Source organism: Alosa sapidissima, chromosome 5, assembly GCF_018492685.1.
Source record: "Alosa sapidissima isolate fAloSap1 chromosome 5, fAloSap1.pri, whole genome shotgun sequence".
NCBI lineage: Eukaryota > Metazoa > Chordata > Actinopteri > Clupeiformes > Clupeidae > Alosa > Alosa sapidissima.
In genome coordinates this window covers 19,294,855-19,320,153 of record NC_055961.1, presented here as the reverse complement: position 1 = coordinate 19,320,153, position 25,299 = coordinate 19,294,855, and the positions used below count along the sequence as shown (strand labels likewise).

General features: G+C 41.7%; 2 protein-coding genes across 5 annotated transcripts; one reads left to right on the top strand and one right to left on the bottom strand.

Moving 5' to 3' along the window:
- The first annotated feature begins 125 nt into the window (after positions 1 to 125).
- rab6a (RAB6A, member RAS oncogene family) lies at positions 126 to 19,661 on the top strand. Of its 4 annotated transcripts, none has more exons than XM_042094099.1 (8): positions 126 to 712; positions 8,523 to 8,581; positions 8,792 to 8,845; positions 12,686 to 12,791; positions 14,181 to 14,292; positions 15,733 to 15,826; positions 17,051 to 17,117; positions 17,372 to 19,661. In XM_042094099.1, exons 1-8 carry the CDS (start codon positions 643 to 645, stop codon positions 17,437 to 17,439), a joined length of 630 nt encoding a protein of 209 aa, XP_041950033.1. In that variant the 5' UTR covers positions 126 to 642; the 3' UTR covers positions 17,440 to 19,661. The 4 variants fall into 4 exon arrangements, with proteins under 4 accessions (XP_041950033.1, XP_041950032.1, XP_041950034.1 ...); XM_042094098.1 differs by lacking the exon at positions 15,733 to 15,826 and adding an exon at positions 14,617 to 14,710 and having other exon boundaries at positions 157 to 712; XM_042094100.1 differs by lacking the exon at positions 12,686 to 12,791 and adding an exon at positions 12,162 to 12,267 and having other exon boundaries at positions 196 to 712.
- A 552-nt stretch (positions 19,662 to 20,213) lies between these two features.
- Positions 20,214 to 24,198, bottom strand: plekhb1 (pleckstrin homology domain containing B1). The gene is made up of 6 exons (XM_042094101.1): positions 24,060 to 24,198; positions 22,775 to 22,927; positions 21,921 to 22,023; positions 21,760 to 21,799; positions 21,337 to 21,424; positions 20,214 to 21,081 (listed from the first exon to the last, which is right to left on the bottom strand). Exons 1-6 carry the CDS (start codon positions 24,094 to 24,096, stop codon positions 20,945 to 20,947), a joined length of 558 nt encoding a protein of 185 aa, XP_041950035.1. The 5' UTR covers positions 24,097 to 24,198; the 3' UTR covers positions 20,214 to 20,944.
- Positions 24,199 to 25,299: the final 1,101 nt, after the last annotated feature.

The following is a 25,299-nucleotide window of genomic DNA, read 5'->3' as shown; positions in this document are numbered from 1 at the left end:
TGTAACGTGGCGTCCGCATAGTTCAACCTAACTTAATTCTCATTTTATAAGTCTAATTTTGTAAATGGCATTTGGAGCAGTTAACTTGTACAGAAATGTTAGTCCGAAATTATACAAAATGTTCAAAATATTTGATAATCGCAAAACAAAAAAACAAAAAAGCGAACACTTTGAACACTTCTGACTTAAATATTTACATGCATATTTTTGACCATCTCTGTATTAATGCTGTAATATTGTGGCATTGCAAAATGTGTACCTAATTAGTCATAAAGCTGGGAAAAGACCCATCTCAACAACCATCGCATCATGTAGAAACTACAGGACCAGCAAGGTTGGTTGTTACACCTCTCGCCTTTCATTCCAGAGCAAGCAATGGATTGGAGCAGGGGAGGAATTTCAGTCTGAGAAGTCCATTTAGTCTTTCTGTGTTGGTAATTTACTTGAGACAAGGGGGAATCACTTTTCTTATTTAGTTGGCTTGCTTATTTTAGGTTAGTCTGATTATTTATGTTGCTCTAAAGAGAGAATATCGGATTCACCAACTCTTTAACACAGCTAACGGGTTAGCTGCGGGACACCGAACAATTTCACTAGGAGCTCCAGTTCAAATTCAACACCCTGCCCTCAACTACTGCAGTCATGTCTACGGCAGGAGATTTTGGCAACCCTTTGAGGAAATTCAAATTGGTGTTTCTTGGCGAACAGAGTGGTAAGTAGAGTAAAACATGTAAAATGTGTTTTAGGTTTGTGTGCACCTACTGAAAATATCTAAACTTGTTTGCTGCCTAGCTAATAATAGCAGGCTAGCCCGTTAGCTACCCGCCAAGCTAATAGACGCTCTGAAGGCCAGCGTTCCATTTGTCGCATAATCCTGTGTTCGAATCTGGATAGCTAACTAGCGGTGTGGGTAGGGTAATAAAATGTCAAAATGTAGCTTCTGATAACTTTCTTCCTTAAGCTTTTAAACGGACGGCATGCCGATACACTGGATTATCTATATGTAATACATAGCATTAGTTATCATTGAAGCCAAAGAACTTGATTGCTTAGCATGACAAATCAGTAAGGAATAAACACACAATTCAGCAGGCTAACCAGATTGCTAACCTAGCTTGTGCTTCGTTACTGAAGTGTTGTAGGTTAGCTTACCATCTTCATTTATAAGATCCGACTTTCTTGAATCAAATGTGACACTCTATTATGTAGATATGCTTGTAAATTAGATGCTAACCTAATCTTCTGTCCCAGAGAAGGTAAACAGTTAATACAACTAGTCGATCAGCATTAGTCAATTGCTAACAGCCCCTATCCAACTATCTATCGGCATCGACTTTAATCGGCAATTTATGTGGTTAGTTAAATATGAATGTGACATGTGACAGCTCTACTGAAACAGCCAAACTTAGTGTGGGTTTGCCACTGACATATCTGTAAAGTCTTATAGTAGGCCTATCAGATACAAATCTGCAACATCTTTGACTTTTAATATCATTGCTTAGTCTAGCTAACTCTACTGACGCGGTCTTCCGTCATTTAAACATGTCAGAATGGTAAAGGATAAGTATTAGTAATGACACAAGAGGGATCATATTTCCTTTTCCTTGTAAACAACTATCATAGCGACTGGTTTAGCTGAAGAACTGAAATCCATCGGACTAATTTATAAACCAATTTCATATGCCAGTCGTAACGTCACATGCGTAGATTTGTAGCCCTTAAAGTTGTGTTTAAGCCTTGATTGATTTCAATGTTTTTTATGCGGTCTGTAACTACCGAAAGTGTACAACCTTCACTTAGTATCCTCTGCTATGAAGTCACTATTGTGCTTATTAAGTCACTAGTGTACCGGCACTTGCCACATGATTGCATTACACTCCCTTTCGTTAGAGCTTTCCTCTGGAGTGAGTCAATCAGTTCTGTCATATGGGATGTTGTGCAATAAGGCGCTACATGGCCATCTTAGTCATGTGTAAGAAACTCAATACGTGTTGTGGTGTCGTATTGGGCTGTCCATTAAAAATTAACAGTGGCCGTCATTATTGACTGGCTTTCTGACAAGATGATTTGATGAACGTCACCAGACACTGAGCATACCCATTGGGTGTGCCATAGCTGATTTCCGGCTGTAACCATTTATTTTTCAGTATTGATTGACTTTGAAAGTTATTGGCGAAAACAAATACCAAAACTTTGTATCTATGAATATTTACACAGGTACCCATTGGCCCTGTAAAGTAAGGCCTATTCAACTAGAATTTCCTTCAAGGGTCATTTGTAAAAGCTTCAGCATTTAATGTCTATCCGGCTTATAGATGTAAATATCTGTTTGCATCTGCCTTCCTCTCTGTAGTGCTACATCTTTCCCTTGCAGGAGTGACCTGCAGGTTGATTGAGCATTTTAAGTCCGCCTGTCATTTTGATCCAGCTCCTCAACTCCACCAACCCTTCAGAACCATTACAATGCTTGTCTTGTCATTTTTTTCAAAGTGCATATTTGTTTGTGGAGCTGTTTAGATACACTTTGCTGCAGTAGGTTTTTCTGTTAGGTCACGGTGTCTCCGTAACACTGTTTACACACAGTGTGCTACTGTCGTCATGTTGACAAATCTTGCAGCATGGGTTGCTGTGTAGTGGTACGGCAATTATAGAAGTGAATACAGAACACAATATCCCCCACTGCTTGCTACATCAGTTCTTATGCTACTTTACCAAGCGGTGCACAACAACGTTGTCTGTAAATCAAGCGGAGAAGCAGGCAGGAGGCGAGACAGAGAATACTGTCTTAATCTGCGGCGCTGAGCAGAAAGTAATGAAACTATCGTTCCCTGGACAAAAGCTCCTATTGATTTTGGAATATAAAGAGCTCAAGTCATGGAACGCCCAGCCTGCCTGTCTCGCTCCGCTCTCTCCTCCCTTTCTCCTGTTTCACACTTCCACCCCTTCCCACGTCTGGGCCTGTTCTTTTCTGTGTCTACTCTCACTCTCTCTCTCTTTCTTTCTCTCTCTCTTTCTCTCCTCTCCCTTAATAGATTGACCATGTTATTTAGCCAATTTCAGCATGTATCAAACAGATGAGCTGTATTGGTTTCAGCCACAGGCCTTGGCTCCCTTAACAGATGAGGACACTTAAGTAAGCCTGGTTGTTGTGGAGATTAGGCTATATGATATCACCAGAGTTCATACAGGAGCCCTAAAACCTGTTAGTGAAATCTGCAATGGTAGGACTTGTGGAGCTAATTTATTTTTAATAAAGCTAATTGCATATTTTTTACACACACGCACACAAAATCTCCTTTTGAGGATCCTTGGGAATAAACTCTAGGTGAATTCATGAATCCAAAAACGCTTCTCTCTGTAGGCAAAGGCACTCTCTATTCCAGATTCTCTATTCTTGTCATTTACTGGTGCATTGCCAGTCACAGACTTGCATAGCTGTGTGAGTCTGGGAGAGGTGACTTGTAGTAGCCTTGTCCATTTCACCCTTGTCAAAGGACATTCCTGAATGTGTCTGTTGCCTCATTGTTTTGGGTTTAACTGATGTGTGTGGATGTTCAGTTAGAACCACATACCTCTTAGTGAAAATCACACTCTCCACTGCACACTCAACAGAGCACAGGAGTGTGATCTTTCTCACAGCTCAGACACCGTGTATGTGTACTGTCTGGTTTGCAGATGTGAAAGGAAAGGAGGAGATATGGCCGAGGCAAGATAACTTTTGCACAGATTTCTGCCGTAGCTTTCATCAAGTTTATTTAAGCTAGCAGTTGCCACGGAGATAGAGCACAGTCATTTGGCACATACTGGCTCTTTTTCTCAGTCTGTTCCAGAGTAAATCTGCATCATAATGAGGGAAGGATTTCTGTATGATATATTGTTTTCCCTACAAACTCATTAAGTAAGGTTTCATGTTGTTTAACATATTTAGCTCAAGCTTCATTACGTTGTGTAAACCTGCTTGTTTCAGTATGATTACACTTTGAAAGCTATTTCTCACAGCAGAAAGCTTAGACTCACACGTATCTGGTTTTGAACATACTGAAGAGGATCTTGACCATCCTGCCGATAGGCCATCTCATGAAGCGATCAGTTCATTTTCAACTAGATGAGGGCTACATCAGCATTACACTCTATGAGTGTTCTGTTTAACGTAAACATATTTGGGAGTTTATTATTTCCACATTACGTGATGGGTATCTCACGTTGTCTCTGGACACAGTGTGACACTTCCTCAAAGCCCGCTTCCCAGCCATGAGTTTACATATCTGTGAATGTCTCCTGGTGGGTTTTGTGGGAAGTATTTTTAGAGTTCCTCCTGGGTTTTGTGGGAAGTATTTTTATGCAGTAAGAGTACATCCCCTATTCTCGACATTGCGGCCTTGCAATTTGCTCCATAAAGCGCAGTCTATGGGCAGCACTCGATGAAAACAAAACTATGTGGTTGTATGTGCTCATTGAGAAACTATTCCGTTGAGCTAGATAGAACGGCAGAGCGCTACAGTCTGAAGTCGACAACAGTCGGATTGAGTGAGAGCCCCTGCAATTTACCTCTGGCTCATAGAAAAATTACCCGACTGAATGGCTGAATATTCTGTCATTTTTTTTTTAATTCACTTCAGTTGTCCATATATTTGTTTTCACCTAGTTGTCCCAAACCGGAAGTGGCTGTGATGTTGAGAATATGTAAACCTCAGGAACACAACAGTGATGTGACCACAGAGCATACCTGTCAACATTTAGCTTTCCAAAAACGGGAGATTTTTTCTTTCGGGGGGGGGGGGGGGTGGTCAGTGTTTATACCGGATCTGTGTTTGCATATGTAATACTTTTCATGCACGTGTTTCAACACTGCATTTTGGTCGTTGCTTTTACCTTACCATTACCTTACGCATGCCAGTTATGTATCCACCAGCTGCCTGCCTGCAGCCTACTTCCAAAACTCCAAAGCTGCTTGCTGTCTGATTTGGTTCCAAGGACACAAGTTCAGTTTATCAACAACACTCAATAACAGTTTATGTGATGTGAATTTCCAACAATTTCACAACAGCTAGTTCTGGAGTTGGCCATTCAACTAGCCCGCTTGCTTACGACGAGACTCAGGCTGCGCAGTCGGCGCCCGCTTCCTTATTTGGGTTTTGGTTTGCCAGGTTTTAGCCTATGACAAAACGGTTGAAATTGAAACTTAGTGATCGTGTATGTGTAGGGTGTATTTCATACACAATCTGGCAACCTGGGAGATGTCAAACTAATAGAAAAAAATGAATGGATCAATGATTTTAAAATGAAGTTTGATGGCCATGCAAATTACGGGAGTTTTCCGGGAGAAACAAAACGGGAGGGTGCCGGGAGATGACCTTGAAATACGGGAGAACCCGGGAAAAAGGGGAGTGTTGACCGGTATGCCACAGTCTCATGTCATTATGGGCTGCTATATGGCTGCCCCTGTACTGCTTTTGAGGAGCAGTTTAACAGGGCTGCAGGTGTCACCATGACAGTTAAAATGGTGGTGTTTTTTTTTTTTTCTTTCTATATTCTAAAGGATCTATCTAACAAGCTATAATTAACATTCCTTGCACCTGGACCTCTGGAGAATCAGTAGTGTGTAATTATGGAACAGCTGCTCTAGTGTCTCTGTGTGTGTGTGTGTGTGTCAGTTATGCATCCATAATTCTCACCATGGCCAAAGTTCAAATGACCGTGAGAGCTTTTGACTTATTTTCATCAGCTTGGTAAAGCAATGCAGGTGGAAATAAACAAGGTTATTAGCTGAACTTATTCATGAGAAAGGGCCTGTTCCCATCACTGTCATGTGGCGAAGATGTATTTTCCGGGCCATTAATCTCTAATGATTGTGTGAGACGGTGTCTACCTTGACTGTAGTGGAAGTCATATGAGTTATTCATGTTTGTACGCCTACTTCCTAATAGAAAAAAAGCAGAGTAACTTTTAAGACGGATTTGAAAAAAATCCTGCTCAGGAAACTGCTCCTGTTGCCCTGTATCCACACTCCAGCTGAATATTTATATATAGAGGAGTTGGCTCTTCAAACATTTACACAAAAAGTCTCTGCCTTTGTCTAAGCTCCAATTTTGTTAAAGCGGGTGCTATATGAGTAGCCTACCTGATCTTCGTCAGAGCTGGGGCCTCTAAAGGTATGAATGAGCAAGTGTTGTTGCTAAACTTAGCTGTAGGTGCATGCAGTCAGACTCCAGGAATGCGGACTGGTTTTTCCACACTTGAGAAGGATCATATCCTCATGTCCTATCATGTATGTCTGTATGTGCCGCTTCTCACCACTGGCAGATAGGGACTTGTGGGCCTTGATCCTTTTTTGTCCCTCCAGAGTACCCTTACACTTGGACTGAACTGCGCTCTTTGTGGAATCGTACATATATGCTTTCAAAAGCACCCCTACTCTCCCCAAACAAACAAATAAGCAAATAAACTAACTAAAGAACCATAACAGTGCAGAGGAGAAGCCCCTGTTTTGCCCCAGCAGCTCCATATTTTGCCCCTGCAGCCTCTGCTTTCTCTCCCTCCCCATCACCCAGTCCTGGCTGCCACAGCTGTGTTGTTGTAATGTGCTGTGCTGTGCTGTGCTGTGCTGGTGAGTGGCAGACTTCAGTTACAGGCAGTGACGCAGCAGAATAAAACTGGAAGCAGCAAGAACTACAAACCAGTTAAAAGAGAGGCTTCTCTCTCACACTCTCTCTCACATTTTAATTCTTTATTTAAATCCAGAAATCATATTACAACAGACAGGATTCAAATATTTCAAGAGATAAGATAGGGCTTTGTCACTCAATGGTATTCAGGGGTACAAAAAACATGTCCTGCGCCATACTGCAAGGCTGCCTATAGCTGCAGATATGGAGCAAAACTTTGCTAGCTGTTTTGTTTTTCTGCTGGAGAGCCCTGCCAGCCTTAACCCCCCCACACACACACACACACACACACACACGCATTCTGTCTCTCCCCCTTGACAAGTTTCTTCCCCTTGACGTAGCACTCCTATAAGCAGCTGTCACCTATTCCTTCGGGGGGGTAAGAGAAGGGGGGGGGGGGGGCGGTGACTGGTAGCTGGTAGCTGGATGGAGGAGGACTCTCTTCTGTTCCACCAAATCCTACCCCCTTGCTTACCCCTAAGTGACCGACTTGTGTGAGCAGGAAGGCCTGCATTCCTCTGTGGGGTGGAAGGGTGGTGGCAGGGTCGTGACCCCAGTCATGTCAGATAGCATGTCGCTCCAGCTGGTCCTGGCTCCACAGCTGGGATACCAGCAGGCGTGGAGGTGCAAGGCTGAGCTCAACCCATAAACTATTTCACATCAGAGAAAGAAATAATACTGGCATTCTCAAATGGGTTTTCCCCTCCTCACTTGCAGTGTATTTTTGAGCATTTTAATTCCCTGTGCATGCTCTCAGACTGGTGGGATGTGTTGTAGTTGGTGGATATATGGAGGAAGCAATCAGGGGGAAGTATTCCTTGTTTGTGTGTCCTGACTGCCCGACCGTACAGAAAATGAAAATATTCTTAGTTCTTTACTGTTCTTAGCTTTTAGTTAGTTTTTGAACTTTCATAGTTTTGACATACTTTTGTCATCCCATACACTAGAGTTCCTGTGAATTTAAATTTGTGCAGACATCAGAAATCACGCCACGTTACAGTGTTAATGTGCAGTGAATGCTGTGTTTGTATGACTGCTGGAACACTGTAATTTACCTTTGGGGATGAATAAAGTCTGTCTGTCTGTCTGTCTGTCCTCATTGAGCATAGCTGTTATCATGATCAGTGTGAATGTAGTAATAAAGTACTATAATTTGTATACGTGTGCTTTAGTATCCGGTGCGGCTGGGCTTTTTTATCACAAGGCTTTCTGCCTTCTGAAAAAGCAGTGCCCTACTTTGATGGGGATGTTATCAGTATGTGGTTGACTTGGAAGCGACAAGCACAACCACAATGATACAAGGTGACCTTAAACGCTGCGTGTATTTATACAGTTGTTATAGTGTTTTGCAACATCATAGTCACTCTTCACATCTGCGTGTCAACTAGTGTGGCTGTGGGAGTGCAAAGTGTGCAGGATTTAAGATGGTTTAGGCTGATGTGTCTCATCTGATGGCCTTTAAAGGTGCCATGTGTAAAAATTGAGGTATTAGCATGCTAAATTACTAGCCACAGCCCGACAGGTGTCATAATACCAGTTTCTGCATGGAAGGCGGTATGTGGGCAACATAACCGCCAGCCAAACTGCAATACACGAATAACTCGCACGGCTTGTGGGCGTACTTGAACCAAAGAGTATACACCTGTCGGGCTGTGGCTAGTAATTTAGCATGCTAATTCAGGTTGATATCTCTGCAGCACTATACCTTGTCATTCTTTTAATTACATCATCGCCCTTATTTCTTCTCATTCTTTTGATGCGTGTAGCTAATTTATTTTTACCTCAATTCTTACACATGGCACCTTTAAGTCACTAATGCAACATTGATAAGCCTCCCGTTCTCTCTTTCTGTTTCAGTGGGAAAGACTTCATTGATCACGAGGTTCATGTACGACAGCTTTGATAATACTTACCAGGTAAGTGAGCTCGCCCTGTCTTACTAGTTGCTAGTTGGCTGCAAAATCCTTTAAGATGGGGATTATTAATTTGAGTTGAGTAATAGCCATTGCAATACTTGAAAGTGTATTTATAAGTGGATAAGTATATGGATGTGGCCTTGTTCTTTTGTATGACCTGTGTTTCTGACCCCCCCCCCCCCCCCCCTTTAACCCACTCCTGTTCTACAGGCCACAATAGGAATTGATTTTTTATCGAAAACCATGTATCTTGAGGACAGAACAGTAAGTACATCCTTCATTTGGCTGATTAGTGGTGATTTGTACTAGCTATTGTATGATATTTTATATGTGGTTTATTGTGATACTGTCGAGTATATGCAATCACCCATGTTAAAGGTGCTGTGAGCATTTCTTTCAAATTTCCACAAGGAAACCCATATGTGTCCATTCAATCCATCCACAGTCTGTGTAGTGTTCAAGCAAAATGATTGGCTAGCAGGGACGTCCATCACTTTGGAACCGCCCTCATTTGCTCGTCCTTTAACATGCTGAAGCTTTAGTCATAGAATCAAATGAAATCAAACTTTATGTATACACTACTTTTTGTGCAGTATTGTAATACAGAGCAAAAGCACAGATACATGTAAACATATAAATAAAACAAGACCTGTGTATAAATAAGTGAATAAAACAAATAAAACCTACAGGGAGACCTCTAGCATAATAGAACACAAAACCCAGGGGACACGCCCTTTTGTTTGAAGGCTTGTTATCTCTCACAGCATCTTTCAAATCAGAGTTACTGTGCTTCTGATGTGTAAAGTTGTCTGAGCACCAGTGTTTTAAAAAGGAATCTTAAAATTAAATGCAGGTGCATCTCAAAAAATTAGAATACCATGGAAAAGTTTTTTTGTCCCGTAATTTATTTCAAAAAGTAAAAGTTCATAGTCATAGTTCAAAGTCATATTCATGAAACAGATTCATTACAGATTAATTACACAGTTTAAAGTAGAGATGCACCGATATGGAATTTTAGGGCCGATAACGTTAACCGATATTTATTGGTTTGTTGTGGCCGATACCGATACGATAACCGATAATATTACTCTTGAAAAAAAATTGTGAAAAGTGATTTGGGGACAGCATTTAATAAGAATAGTTTTATTGCAGTAATTTTACCTACCACCAAATGATGGACAGAACTCATAATAGTCCTCAATAGTACAGCAGTCAACATAACAGTAGCCTAGCCCTACAGCTCCTAGCTCCTTTAAGTGAACCTGACATCAGTGAATTGCGAGTGAGTGGCTAGAGAGTATGAATCATTTTCATTTAGGACTAAACACTCATAAACGGCTCAGCTGGGAATAAGCTACAGTATAGCGACCAAATCAGAGTTTGTGAGGGAAACTTAGGTTTAGTTTCAACTGCGGGTAACTGAATAAAGCTGCAACTCCTCAGACTGTATCTTATGTCCGTCTACTCTGTTGCGCACAACCTGCTGCAGCAGAAATGAAAGGGGTTAGCCCCGAAGGTTTTAATAACTTATTATGATGACCTGTCTGGAACTGAAGCAGGAATGGTTAGCATTAGCATATTTCTAGGTAATAATACAAAACCCAAGCTAAAGTAATGCAAATATAATACTAAAACACAACTTAGAACTAGGCCTACTTATGTACTCATCCCACTAACGAGTTTGTTTATTTGTTTCCCCGACCAGCGTGGTAAAGTGCAAACACATCAGCACAAGGCGACTCTAGATAGGGCTGAGCTCCGCTCTGGTAAGGTTAAATGGCGGATCATTCACGAGAGGATTTTGAGATGCACAGATTCCCAAATGAACGCATATCCACAGATTTTGTTAGTGTGGTGAAGTACATTCACACCGCTGACATTATATTGAGGAAAAGTATAGCCAACCAAGCTCAAGTAGCTCAGTGTAGCCAGACGGACCTTACGTAGGCCTAAATTAGGACTTTAAAAAATATCGGCGCAAATTATCGGCCAGAATTCTGTTATCGGACCGATAATAATATTTTCATTTTTTCACTTATCGGCCAATAATATATCGGCCGCCGATATATTGTGCATCCCTAGTTTCAAGTGAATGTGTAGTGACAGTGAAATATTTCAAGCCTTTTTTTGTTTTATTCTTGATTATTCTAATTTTATTCTTGATTATTCTAATCTTGATGATTGACCAAATGCAGAATCTCAGAATATTACAATGAAGAATTTATGATCCAGAAATGTCGACCTGAGAAGAACTCGGCAAGACTTTGTTTCCATGATATTCAAATGTTTTAAGATGCACTTGTATAAGACCCATGACTGTGTATGTAAGTGTGGTGTGAAATGAGAATGAAATTAAATGTTTTTAACATGGATCACAGCATTACTGCAGGCACTGTTGGTAGTGGTGATGTGATCTGTTGAGTCTAATGTAACATTGAACTGGATCTGAATCTACAACTCTCCAAATCGCTTACCTAGGAACTAACATGAACTTTATTTCAACAAAAATAGGCCATTAACATGTTGTGCATCCATTATAAAATGGCTGTGAGATGTATTAAATCCAAGGCAATGTACATTACCAAACATACATACAGTAAATAAAAGCTCAACCGTAGACAGTATATGAAGGTCCATTTATTGTCAAGGCCTATTTGGATGCTGACACTGGGAAACCACTTCTCAGGTTTGGGCAAGCAAATTGGAGCACTCACTTGCCCAGTGGGAAAGCTGGGGGTGGGGGGTATGATTTGTCCAGCCCTGTGTAGGCGTTCGGTAGACATGATGACGTATCAAACACACCCAAATGTCTGCTAGATTCTATCTGGTCAACTTCCTGCCCCACCCACCCTTACAGGGATTGTAGGATATCACCCTGACATGAAGGAACCTCATACTTCTTTATTAGCATACCTTCATGATCAGTCTGTGGACAGTGAACTGAAAAAGCATAACTAATAATAAAAGCCCTATAATTTGCGTTGTTTGCTGAGTAAACAGTGAAAAGGTGTTAACCTCTTTCTCCCTGAGTCTGTGTGTGTGTGTGTGACTGTGTTGACTGCAGAGGTGGGAAGCCTGTATGGCCCCACCATCCTTTCAGGTCCAGGGTAGAACCTCTACCCCCCCCCCCCCCCACTCCCCTTCCTCCAAGGCCTCCCACTGCGTTCTCTTTCTCTACATTCTTTCAGTCGCTCCTCCTTTTCCCCCTCAGTTTCCCATCCACGCCTTCACACTGTTTTACATTCTCTTAGCCCCTCACATCAGCTGATCCTGTGTTTAGCTTTATATGATTTATTTATGTTACTTATTTGGTTAAAACTGATGAGCTATTTTTGGTTTCTACCTCCGAAACCTCTGATTTGCATATCAGCATGTGCATGCCTGCTTGTGCATTTTATTTTTTTGTTTTGTTTCTTTGTCTTTTTTTAATTTCTTATTCTGTTCAAGTCTTCTCTTGCTCCTTTCTTTCTGTCTTTGTCTACCTTTCCTCTCCTGCTCAGTCTTTCTTTTTCTCTCTCTTTTCTCTTCTGTTTGGTTGTGTTTGCGTTTTCCCTTTATCATTTGTGCCCATCCCACACAGATCAGGTTGCAGCTGTGGGACACGGCGGGCCAGGAGCGCTTCCGTAGCCTCATTCCCAGCTACATCCGCGACTCGGCCGCCGCCGTCGTTGTGTACGACATCACAAGTAGGTACCCCACCAGGCTGCCCTGCCCTGGTGCGCTGACCCCCCTGCCCTCCGTCCAGTTCCCTCCTTCTCTCACCACTTCCTCTCTTCCCCCTTCTCTCCCCTTCCCCCTTCTCTCCCCTCCCCTCTTCTCTCTGCTCTCTCTCTTTCTCTCCCCTCTTCTCTCTGCTCTCTCTCTTTCTCTCCACTCTCTTTCTCTGCTCTCTCTTTCTTTCCACTCTCTTTCTCCGCTCTCTCTCCTCTCTCTCTTTCTCTCTGCTCTCTCTCCTCATCTCCTTTTCTCTCCTCTCTTTCTCCTCCTTTCTCCTCACCCTCTCCTTTTTCTCTACTCTCTGTCTCTTTCTCTCTCTCTCTCTCTCTCTCCATCCCTCGCTCCTCCTCCTCCTCTGCTCTCTCTGGTGCTAACACGACTGGCTAGGTGCGGCTGCAGCTTTGGGACACGGCAGGCCAGGAGCGTTTCCGGAGTCTCATCCCTAGCTACATACGAGATTCCACTGTGGCCGTGGTTGTCTTTGACATCACAAGTGAGTGTGGAGAGGAAAAACAAACGAAACGCGCCGAAAACGTCGCTGGAAGAAAAGCAAACCAGACAGCGCTGTCTGGACGTCCTCCTCAGACGTGTCTTTCTTTTCTTCGCCTCTCCTGCTTCCTGAGTCCAACGCTTTTTTTGCTCATTTGTTTTTTTTTCTCTCCTCTTTTTCTGTCCCCTTCATTTCCATGTCGCTTGTTTGATTTCTTGTGCCCTTCTCTTTTCTTGTCCTTTTGGGACTATGGCGTGCTGAGCATACTCTCTGAAAGCAGAGTTTTTGCCATCCGTTTTGATGTCATTTCATTGGTAACAGTGTTGTTGTAGTTGAATCTTTTGATGTACTTCATCAATAGTTGAACAAATTCATCAGTTGTAGTTCCCATGGAAGGTCATGTTGGGAGACTTCCTTTAAGTTTGGACATGAATGACTGCACTGGAGCCACTACTTTTATGAAGTTGACATATTGTTACGGTCAGGTTGAGGGATAACACACACTGATTAATGGCTGCCTGAGGACCAGCTGACTGCTGGGTGTGGCAGGCGCAATGTATTAAAAATTGATTACAGGTGGATACCTGGAGGAGCGCGAAAACGCCAGTCTCGCGCAGGAGTTTGAAAGTGTGCACGCTACTCGCCAACGCTGACTAGGATTACCTGTATCTCCGACCGTCCCTTCGGACTATTGCGACTTTTGTTTATTCTTATACAACGTTTTCGTCTGGCACCTGGACTTTACCAATCAAAACTTGAACTCCCAAAAACCGAACAACCGCAAGAGAGCTGGCCGCTCTCGGGAAAGAGCAAGACTTGTGCTGGCCCGGTACGCACGCTCGCCTGGGAAGTCGGTAAGCTGGTTCCTCTTGCAGTCTTTAGTCTTTACATATCAACATCTTCACCCACACCACTGATATAGACTCCCAACTCAAGTTACCACATACACGCAGGGCAAGTTGCACTGAGTGCTCAATTTAGCCAGCTATTGTTAAACCCCCCTAGACTAAAGCGTGCACTTCAGTTTGTTGGTTTTGGAACTCTGATGTAATAGTCAGAGAAGTAATGAGTATAAGATCAAAAGACTCCAAGCTCCCATAGAGTATATTGTAGATGGGATATGTAGTTTATTTCTTGTCAGTAGAAGAGTTGTATTTCCGTATTGTGACCTGCTTCATTGCTTTTATCTCATTTTCTTATGCTTTCCTTTACAAGCGCCAAACACTCCACAGAGTCATTTAAACATCATCATCTATCATCAGCTGCCAGTTGAACTGAAGCTCCAACTATTGTTTTTCTTCCCTTCTTTAACACTACCGCTCTCTCTCTTTCTCTCCCTCTCTCTCTCTTTCCCTCCTTCTCTTCCTCCCCATCTGTCAAATTTCATGTTAGATGTCAACTCCTTCCAGCAGACCACAAAGTGGATCGATGATGTCAGAACAGAGAGAGGAAGTGACGTCATCATCATGCTTGTGGGAAACAAGACAGATCTTGCGGATAAAAGGTTTGGACTCTATTGGATTGTTTTGTGAGGTTTGAAATGACAACTGTGGCCATAGCTATATATTGTATTATTCATGTATTGTTTTTTTTTCTGGCAAAAGGTTTTAATTCCACCATCCAAATGATTTAATATATTTGCTAGAATAGAATGCCCACCAGTGTCTAAACTAAATGACCAGTGAATGTGATTCTAAATATATATATTTATATAAGTACCTAACAGGCCAACCGTCGTTTGTTGAAAGTGTAAATTGAAAGTTCTTTCCCAAGAGTATTTCATTCATTGAGCCAAAAGAATTGATTTCATCCCTTTCATTTGCTGCAGGCAAGTATCAATTGAGGAGGGCGAAAGGAAAGCCAAAGAGCTAAATGTAATGTTTATTGAGACAAGTGCTAAAGCAGGCTACAATGTGAAGCAGGTGAGTGTGTTCGTGTCTGAGCCGCGAGCTCCAACATGCTGCTGCTGCTGCTGATCCTCCCTCCCTCTCTAGACGTCTTCCAGCCGGGCCCACAGGAGCACTAGTCAAGGAACATTCAATTCTGTTCAGTGCTGTTCTATTCAGTTCTATTAAATTAAGTTAAAATCAACTTTTATTCATTTATGCAGCACTATTAACAGTTGACATTCTCTCAAGACTCTGCTCTCTCTGATTGAGAGAGGGCTAATTCGTATTGAGGCAGGTCATCTGTGACTGAGAGAAAAGCTAACTCGCCTTGCGTCATTGGGTGGAGTCGAAGTTTTCTAATTAGAGGTTACTACTCCAGAGTGAAACTTGAAATGCATCTACCCAGGCATTTGCACCTTTACGCTAACCGACATCCCAGTGTGTGGCCACTAGAGCCATTCAGACATGTACTAACACAGGTTCACACAAGTGTCTTTAAAACTAGAAGAGAATCTTTTGAAGACCTAGATAGGCCTGTTGCTTAAGCAATATAGCACGAGTGAGAGTGAGGTTGGTCATGGATATTCCCACGGGTGTTGTTCGGCCGTAGCCATGATAACCCATTGCTTGAAATAGTGGAGAGCTGGGATGAGAACATTGTGTCAAATCTTCGCATTGCATAGCGGAGTGATTTATTATTAGCTGTGCAAAGTCTGAGTTGAAATGTCCAGGGATATTCCAACTCACGGAACGTCTCTCGGCCAATCAGAAACAAATAAATAGTTCCATAGAACCCAATTGTTGTATAAATTATCATAACATACGCGTACTGGGTAGAGAGCTGCGAACATGCACGCATAGGGGATACCAGATTGGGTCCATGGAGACTTGGTTTCCATGGGAACCCCCGGGATTGGATTGGATAGAAACAGCCACAGCAGCATCAAGAGCCGCGGCAAGCATCTTTATTTCAATGTTCTTACACTATTTCTCTCTTTGTCGTGTGTGTGTGTGTGGGTGTGTGTGTACGTACGTGGCATCTTCTGTTGTCCCAGACAAATCACCACAGAGGAGGGTGAGCAGAGAGCTAAGGAACTGAATGTTCTGTTTATCGAAACAAGCGCAAAGACAGGCTACAATGTCAAACAGGTAGAAAGAGCGCATGACCTTTGACCTCTGCGCTCATGATCACCATCACGCCTGCTCGCTCGCTTGTGTGCTCTAATGCATCAGGGAGACTCTGTGTCCAGTCATTTGTAAAAGGTCGCTCTGGCCTTCAAGTATCAAGCTCTGCATCTGGAAAAATGAGTCTTGGTGGACAGATACTAGATTTTTTAATATTTTAATCAAGTGGGGTTTTAATCTCATCTTAATTTTTCTCTCACAATAGTCAGTACATAAATTTGCATGGTTCTGACTCTCTATTGAATCACATCGCACATTCATCAAATCTTTTTTTTTTTTTTACTTATTTAATGATTCATGACCAATATGTCTGATCATTTTACGATTTTCATCCTTCTGGAGTAATTTGTATCCGCTTTGGTTCGTTTGTGATGCACACCTTTATTTGAGCTTTCAACCATGCCACTAAAATGCAATTTGTTTATCTGGTGTGAGCTTGCATATGCACAGCTTCTCTTGAGCTTTCATTGTGTGTTAACCGAGGATTATCTTCATGGCGAAATATCTTAACACAATGTTAACGTGTCCTTATAACAGAAAGGGAAGAGATGCTTGGTGTGTTGCATGCTATGCATTTTGAATACTACATGCCCACCTACCCAGTTTTATTTGTCACTTTAGATTAAAGTAAATTAACCCTTAATAAAGGTGTACTGTCACACCGGTGTGACGGGAATGTTGGACTATGAACGTTCTAAAGAATATCTGGGTTCATTCAGATACCTTTTTATATGGCTCTGGGTTCATTGAATTCAACATAGAATTGTAGAACCTTGAGTTGTTGTGGAATGGAATCTTATATTAGATTTATATTAGAAAAACCCACACTGATGGAGCTCCACCTGCACCTCAGGGGTGTACACACTTCTAGAGCTTTATCAGGCAATAGGACCTCTTACTAGAGGCTGTGTGCCGCCGGTGACCACAGCTGTATCAAATATCGATAATACAAATAAATAAAAAACATAAATATACAAGCCATAACTCTAGGAGTTAATTCATTGTTAGTGGTTTAATGCCAGAGAATGTGACACCAGGTAAGTAAATGAAGAAGTAAATTGCTGGGAGCTGGGATTTGCATGCCGGATGTGTGTGTGTCTGTGGTGGCGCTGACCATAAAGCCGTGACTGGATGGTACTAGTGATGTTTGTTTGTTTTTAGTGCTGATGTGGTTTGTTTCTCCCGCAGCTTTTCAGACGTGTGGCAGCTGCACTGCCTGGCATGGAGAGCAACCAGGACAAGAGCAGAGAAGACAGTATCCTTCCTCTGAAAGTGTGGGTGTCTGTGTGTTTGCGTGTGTATGTGTGTGTTATGACTGACCATCAGAGTGTGTGCCCAAAAGTATTTGTGTGTGTATTGTATGTGTGTCTGTGTGAGAGAGAGCTTGTGCTAATACGACTAGGTGCAAGCAAGTGAACACTGTGCGTGCAGGTGTGTGTTTGTGTGTGTGTGTGCAGGTGTGTGTGTTTGTCAGCCCATTTTTTGATCTCCTTGACTGGCGTTTCCCAGTGATCGATATTAAGCTGCCAGCAGACTCACCAGAGCAGCCTGTCAGTGAAAGTGGCTGCTCATGTTAAGCCTTGCACCACAGCCACCTTTACCAATCTCTCTCTCTCTCTCTCTCTCTCTCTCTCTCTCTCTCTCTCTCTCTCTCTCTCTCTCTCTCTCTCTCTCTCTCTCTCTCTCTCTCTCTCTCTCTCTCTCTCTCTCTCTCTCTCTCTCTCTCTCTCTCTCTGTGTTTCTTTGCTCTACCTTTACTGGATGTCCTGTACGGTCTCTCTCTCCCTCCCCCATTCTTTCTGCACCACTTCCACTCTGAGCACTCACATTATGTCGTTCTATACCCCTCCCTCTATTCCTCTCTCTTTTTCTCTCTCTCTCTTTTTCTCTCTGCTTGTCTTTCGTTGTCGGGCTCAGCATCGCTGCTTCACTAAAGCTCGCACCATCATCCTCCATCCCTCAGCTGCAGTGTCAATATCCCAGCCTGGGAACACCAAGAGAACACTACCTGTCCATCGTCATTGTTGTCGTCTTCGTCGTTGCCGTGGTTTTTTGCTGACTCACTGAGAAGACCTTAAGCTTAACAAGCACAATGTGGATGTGAATGGTGTTGCTTTTTCTTTTCTCTGTTGTCATGGTTTCATGTTTTTTTTTTCGTTCATTTGTTGTTCTTTTTTTTCCTCTTTTATTGTCCATCTCACTTCCACTTCGGTGTTTGGAGAAGAAGTTGTCATTGTTTTTGCATAACCTTGTAAAGCACTGTATCATGTTTAATTTTTGTGTGTTTACCTATGTGAACGGATACCCAACCGAGATACTATTGAGAACACTCGTAACGTTTAGAGGTGGCCATGAATTGTATACAGGACCCACTCAGTAACTGTACCGCTCTCAGTTCATCTGTGCAGGGTACAGTTCTATGAGCAAATGTTGAGCTCACATCACCACAACACAGGATCATTTCAAGCGTGCAGTCAGCGTGGGTGTAGTGATGTGACTGTACAACACATCTTTCACAATACCATTTACAGCAAGTTTACACCACGAAATGGACCTGTGTGTCTGTCTGCAAGCAAGTTCAGTTTGTTCAGTTGTTCAGTTTTCACTTTAAACAAATTATGTCACTTTCTTCACTGGTGAAGAGTTGCAATCAACAACACGCAGTCAAATTAGACTGCTGTTCTGCCCCTACCTGCCAGTTACAAAACGTATACAGTTTATAGTTGTGTACATGGTTAAAATAAAACACCCTGTTTGGGTCAGTACATCAAAGTCGGAAGAGTAAGCAACTGTAATGAGAATTATGTTTACAAATGATGGATTTTGATGAGTAAAATTGACTCTCATATTGTAAGCCACTGTGTGGCCTACGAGGTCATGGATTGGTTGGCCAGACTGCCATGGCAACAAGACGAGTGCTCAGAGTACTTCCTGGTCTGAACAGTTCCCAGAATTCTCCTCTCCTAGCTCTTACTTTTTACCTCAGCTGCCAGGTCACTGTTTTTTTCTTTTTAAGTGGTTTCTTTCTTTCTTTCTTTTTTTTTTTTTTTTTCAATCGAGACTTTTCATAAATCGCACCAGATTAAGTCATCTATAGATTTTAAAAGAGTGTAGATTAAAAAATGTATGCTTCAAAAACCACAGTAGATGTTAATAGGGCTTCTTTTGTATATTGAGGGAAGTATCATACATCTTTTACTTATATCAGATAATATGCAGCCATGCCTTCTAAGTGTTCCGTTTAGGGCTTCCACTGGTCTGGTTATATTGTTAGCATTGTAAAGTTTGATTTTCATGTTATTATATATCGATTCTTTAGATAGAATTAATTTTTGTTTTCTTTTTTAATGAAAATTATTGAACATGTTGATCAAGTCGATCATGTTGTTATATTTATTTGTACTGGATCATACGTCACACTTTTTAATGTTAGCAACAGATTTTTTTTTTTTTAAGACAAACATGTCCTGCCCCTGAAATCATTGTCTATGCTAAATCACATGCCACCTAACATCCCCATCTAACACAGTCAAATTTCTAATTCATACCGTGAACAAACAAACATACAGTGCAATGTGGTTATTTTATTTTGTCATATCTTTTGGAAGAAAACTCAGCCCATGATTTATCCATCACTAGTGTGTGTCCTCCTGTATATTGTCATGATTTCTGTTTGGACGGGTTTTAACGGTCACTGCTGTGTGCTGTTGTGTGATGCTGTGCACAAAGCCCATGATTTGCACTGCTAGATATCATGTGTGTCTTATTGACATCCCTAATAAAGATCTGTATTTAGTAACTCTGCACACGCAGGCCCTTTCTTTCCAGTGGGTGCTACCTTAACAAAAAAGTACAGCAATTAGAAAAAGACTGCATGTGTTGTGATTGTGAAAATTACAACTAGAAAATACTGCATGTGTTGTGATTGTGAAAATAAAATTAACACAGAGTAGATTTGACTTTGGCTGAACTACCACACAGTGTGAGTATTAAGGTTAATGTAATGCCAAATATCAAGCAAACATTTTGTAATCTACTTGTTTTGTTTTGCCACCTGTAACTGATGCTGTGGCTTGTTAAACAAACACATTGATTGGTTTGAGTGTTTCAAATTAAGTGGTAATTGTTGATGGTCAGTCCAAAAGTAGGAATACAATATTGTTAATATTTCTGAAGAAACATCAGAACCACCTCCAAAGAGTATAGAAGGCTTCCTTACTCTCTGCCATCTCTTCTCTGATGTGGAAGATACTGTCTCCCTCTAGGGGTAATATTGGGAAAAGCATATATATGCAATCTGTGTTTGGATACTTTTGGAAATCATAAAAATAAATCAACAGGGCACAGGAGCTGACATCAAACAACTTTATTACATGGCTGAAAATGCATGTTTACATGTCCAAATTAGCTGATAAGTCTTGTATTGGTCTGATGACTACATGTAGTCTAAAGAAGCTTCAGAGGAATGTCTAGTCTGCAGTCATTTGGTCTTTTAATGGAGAACCAAAAACCTCAGGCAATTTCTAACAAATGCTTTGTTCACATTAACATAATGCAAATATAAACATTTCATTATAAAAAAATATAAAGTCCAAAAAAAAAAAAACAGTGTTCCAAGACTAGCAATGAAGCACATTTTCAGGTTGGTATTTTTGCACATACTTTCTTATATGCCAACCCCATGCTTATTTGTGCCTGCTGTTTTTCTATACATTATGTACAGGTGGTGTCCTAAAAATAATTATTTCGAGAAGCAGACACTATCTGTGCATGATGAAGTACGCTTCATCTCCATGTTTGTGCAAGTGGGTAATTTCGAATTTAATAAATGTTTTATAACCGTAAAATATAGTGTATGTTTTCAATCTGTACAGTAATGCAAGCATCCAAAGGTTTGTGCAAATGTATGACAGGTGACGTGCTTCCCTGGCTAGTCAGAAATAAGAATACAGTCAAGGCGTGCGCAATAACAGCTGCTTAAGGAACAGCTGAGCTGCCTATCATTTTGACCCAATCGATCAGGTGCACCACTAGTGCAGGTATAGTGTTCTGGTGGTCCAGAGAGCCTTTGGTGGTCCTCTCCTAGCATAACCAGAAGGGCATCCACAGGAACGACCGCATGGCAGCGCCCGCGGCCATGCCCGCCAGCAACCCCAGTGCCACCGACTCGCTTATGCCATCGTCGTACGGCTCATGGTGGATATACACATGCTGGGCCCCTGTAATGGGGAAAGAGGAGAGGAGAGGAGGTGTTACTCCATTGTGTAAAACAAAACCCAATACATCACATACTGTAGAATTCTAATGGGACACTTGTGGATGTTCGTATGAAACTGTTAAAGTGTCTAATAAAATGAGATGTTATGTGTCAACAACAAATGTTGACTTACAGACAGTTGGTTATAGTAAAGTATACGAGAGAAAGATAAAATAGACACAAAAGCAATGAGACTTTTGTGAAAATCAGTGTTTACCTCCAGTACCAGGGGCTACGTAGACATTGTTGTGGCCGTCCACTCTAACCCGCTGATAAGTCTCATCGTGGGGATTATAAGCGAACACCTGAGGAAACAACCAAGATCATCTTAAAATACACATTATCACACAAATGTGTATTTCCAAACTAGTGTTTTTTCTTTATCAGTGAAGACTTGGCTATGCCATCTGATTTCCAACATTCCTCTACTGTGTATTATCATATACACAGCAAGTTTTAAGTATTTGGCAAACACATTTGTCCAAGGCAACTTAGAACATATTTGGAAAGTGTAGTAGAGAAATACAAAATACAGAATATAACCATTAAATTGTAAAGCTTAACATTTCTCTTATGTGGTGTGGCAGAGACTAATGCTTTGAATAACTGAATGTGCGATCTGTGTTCGACTCAGACTTACCGCGTTACTCTTGGCATCCATGATAGTAAGATTCCATGCCCTGCAATGACAATGACATAAAAATATGAGAATACATTTTCATTTCATGATTTAGAAGACGCTTTTTCCCCCCATAGCCATTCTATTGGGTAAGGTGAGTAGTGGGGAGAGATCTGACTTACAGCGCCTCGTCTTCGCTGTTGGCACACAGGATGATGTCCGAGCCGTCCTTCATGGTCAACACCAGCAGGTTTTCTCTCGGGTGGCTGTCTGGTGGGAGCACACCTGTGGGCAGAGATATCGAGGTCAGAGGTCATCTACACAAGCCCTTGGTAACCTTTGACCTTAATGAACAAGTGAGTGAATAAACAGAACCTGGATGATGCTTTTTCAGATATCACCTGCACATGGAAAGGAGCTATGTAACACACACACACACACACACACACACACTCTCTCTCGCTCTCTCTCTCTCCATCTCTCTTTCTCCCTCTCTATCTCTCTCTCTCTATCTCTCTCTCTATTTCTATTTCTCTGCCAGACAGGCCTCAAGCAGATGAGTCACTGCTTTTTGAGCTACATTCTCTTCGAGGTCTCTTCTATTTATAAGGGATTTCCAAATCCCCACTCAACCGTATTCTCTCCCTATAAAGCGCTCAACTCTGTACAACGCCTTGAGACCATATCAATTATTGATGGTTCAATATAAATGCAGAGAATTGAATTGAATTGAATAAATCCAGCCGGAGACTCTTAAAGCAACACAATGCCGTTCTGATGCTACACTGACAAACAATACGGAGAATGAAGTCTCTGACATTACCAGCGTGAGCCTGGATATTGCCCTATGTAACGTTGTTGATGGGATAGGATCATCCCTTTTAGGACCCTTGTAGTTTTCTGACTAACTGGGTACAATGGGTGTAGAATATTGACACCAAGCGGCATAGATATCAATGCTTCCATGGGGTATCTTTAAAGCAGGGCCAGGTCTGTTCCAGATACATGTGGGACAGAGAGCTGAGGGGCTACTCACCGGCACACTCCAAGCCGGACTTGACGGCGACGCAGGAGTTCTTCAGACCCACCCGAGTCTCGTAGTCTCTCCGGCTGTCTGACTTGTAGAAGACAAGACTGCCATCGATCCACAGGTCACACCAGTTCAGCTTCCAGCGCTTCAGCATGGAGGCTGTGGGAGGGAAACGCAGGCGCTCAACAACAACAACAACAACAACAACAACAACAATGACAATGACAACAATAACATCAAGAACAAGAAAACTACGCAGTGAAGAAAGTGACATCTGGTGGCTATTGTCCATGAAATGGGCCTTTAGTCCAGATTTAAAGAGAGCGTGTGAGCAATGAAATGGGATTGTCCCTCTCTAATTCTATGATTAAGAGGTCAGGGCATTCACAAAGTGAACACTCTCTCACAACATCTAACATGTCTGAGCTTATTTTCTGTGGTAGCCCAACACATCCCAAATGGCAAAACTGTTACTGTAAATAGTTTATTGAAAGATGATCTATCAAAGTTGTTCATGAAGACTGATAAACATTTCCAGAGTTTACTTTCTGCCAAGACAGACAGACATATGTGATATGTAGTCTCCCAAACCACCTCCCTCTCAAATAATGTGTCTGTGTCTTGTATTATACATGGAGATGGTTCTGAAAACCCAGTTTAGGTTACAGGAGGCATTCTCCTCTACATTGAATCACGTCAGACTCCAGCCACTGACACACAGACAGCTAATCAGATTAGTCTCTCAATAAGACAACAGTTTCATAACAGCCTTCTCCACCAATAGAATCAACATTTTCAGTACTTTCTTGATAAGATATAGAATCAGTGTCACGGTATGTTAAATTATGACCCTGTTATTACACAGTATAGGTGAAATTGCAATACATGCAACTAAGTCATTAATAACTATTGCTTTGTTGTTATTGCTGAAATTCTGTGCAAATCTGTGTCATCATCTGATGGTGTGGACACCATAGAAAAGATATCACCTTACAATTACAAATAGTTATTTTAGTTAATTACTGTTGGAATGATGCATGCACCTCTCTTATTTACACTTAGAATAGAAGAGGAAGAGGAATAAAGAGGAAGATCTCTTCAGCTCACATGGAGGATTAGTTTGCTATTCTTTTGCCCCACTGTTCCTTACTTTAAGCGTGTACCTATTATGTAATTGAAAAACAATAGCAACAACAAAAATGGCATATTCATGTTTGTAAATAAATATTATCTCTAGCCCCTAATAACTCTCCCAATACTTTGCAGTACTGTTGTAAGAAATGTCACTCACTTTTTCTCCACAGCCAGCCAGACTTCATGAGCGCCATTCTGGTTCTGGTCCAATTCAAGCACTGAGGTGACAAAGATCCGTAAAATACTTCCCCAGGATATCCTGTAAGGTGCCAGAGGAATGTCTCTCTGTTTGTCTGTCTCTGTGGAATGTTTCTGTGAGCACAGGTGGCAACAGTGGCCTTAAATTGGCTACCTGTGGTGGGAGGGACCAGAGGGAATGTTCTACAGAGCGGAGTCGGCTGTGTGCTTGTCACTCACCACTGGGTCAGATGATGCCCTTTATAATCCCCTAATAGAGAAAGAGAGAGAGAGGCATGGGATGTAGCCCAGCAGATTATCCCGGATTAGAGGAATATACCAAGTACAACACCACCCCTCCTCCTCTTCTCATCTCATGATGTCACCTACTGGAATTTTCTGCCAGTCCAATTCATTCATCTTACACACTCCTTTGCTGTACCGTACTGTTACAGGTGAATGGCAATATACACCACATAGTAGACACACACACATAGACACACACACACACACACACACACACACACTCTGTGACACACTTGAAAGCACACACACATCAAGAAATATCTTAATCCCTGGGTAAATTTAGCTTCAGGGGCAGCAGTTGTAAAACAGATTCAGTGGGTCATTGGTGGGGACGTTTGGGGATGTTTTTTTTAGCCCGTAGATGTTAAGTCGACTCACGTGTGTGATATTGTTAGTTCCAAAAGTTATTTTTAGGATAGCACATATTCTGAGAAGGACAGGGACCTTAGGAAAGATCCCAATTTTCTGGTTTTCTCCAGAGGCAACCTCAGCTGTCATCCTGCACTGTTCCATAACCATCCATTGATGTCTTGTTGATGGCAGTGTTCTGACAAAATGTTAAAAAAATCAAATACAATAATTTAATTTTCAATTGTAAGTAAAAAATCGCATCCAGAACAGGAATCACCCATATAGCTTTTATAGACATACTGCTCTCTGTCTTCTTTCTTTCCTGAAATACCCAACCTTCCATGTCAGAATGTTTTCTTTTTCACCAGCATAGCGAGTATATACTATACCGGTCAAAAGTTTGGGGTCACTTAGAAATTTCCATTCCACTCCATTATAGACAGAATACCAGCTGAAATCAGTTCCTTTGTTAGTTTGTTTTTTAATAAGGGCAGCAGTTTTCAGATTACACTGTGTGCTTACATAATTGCAAAAGGGTATCATATTAGACTAAGATTAAAATA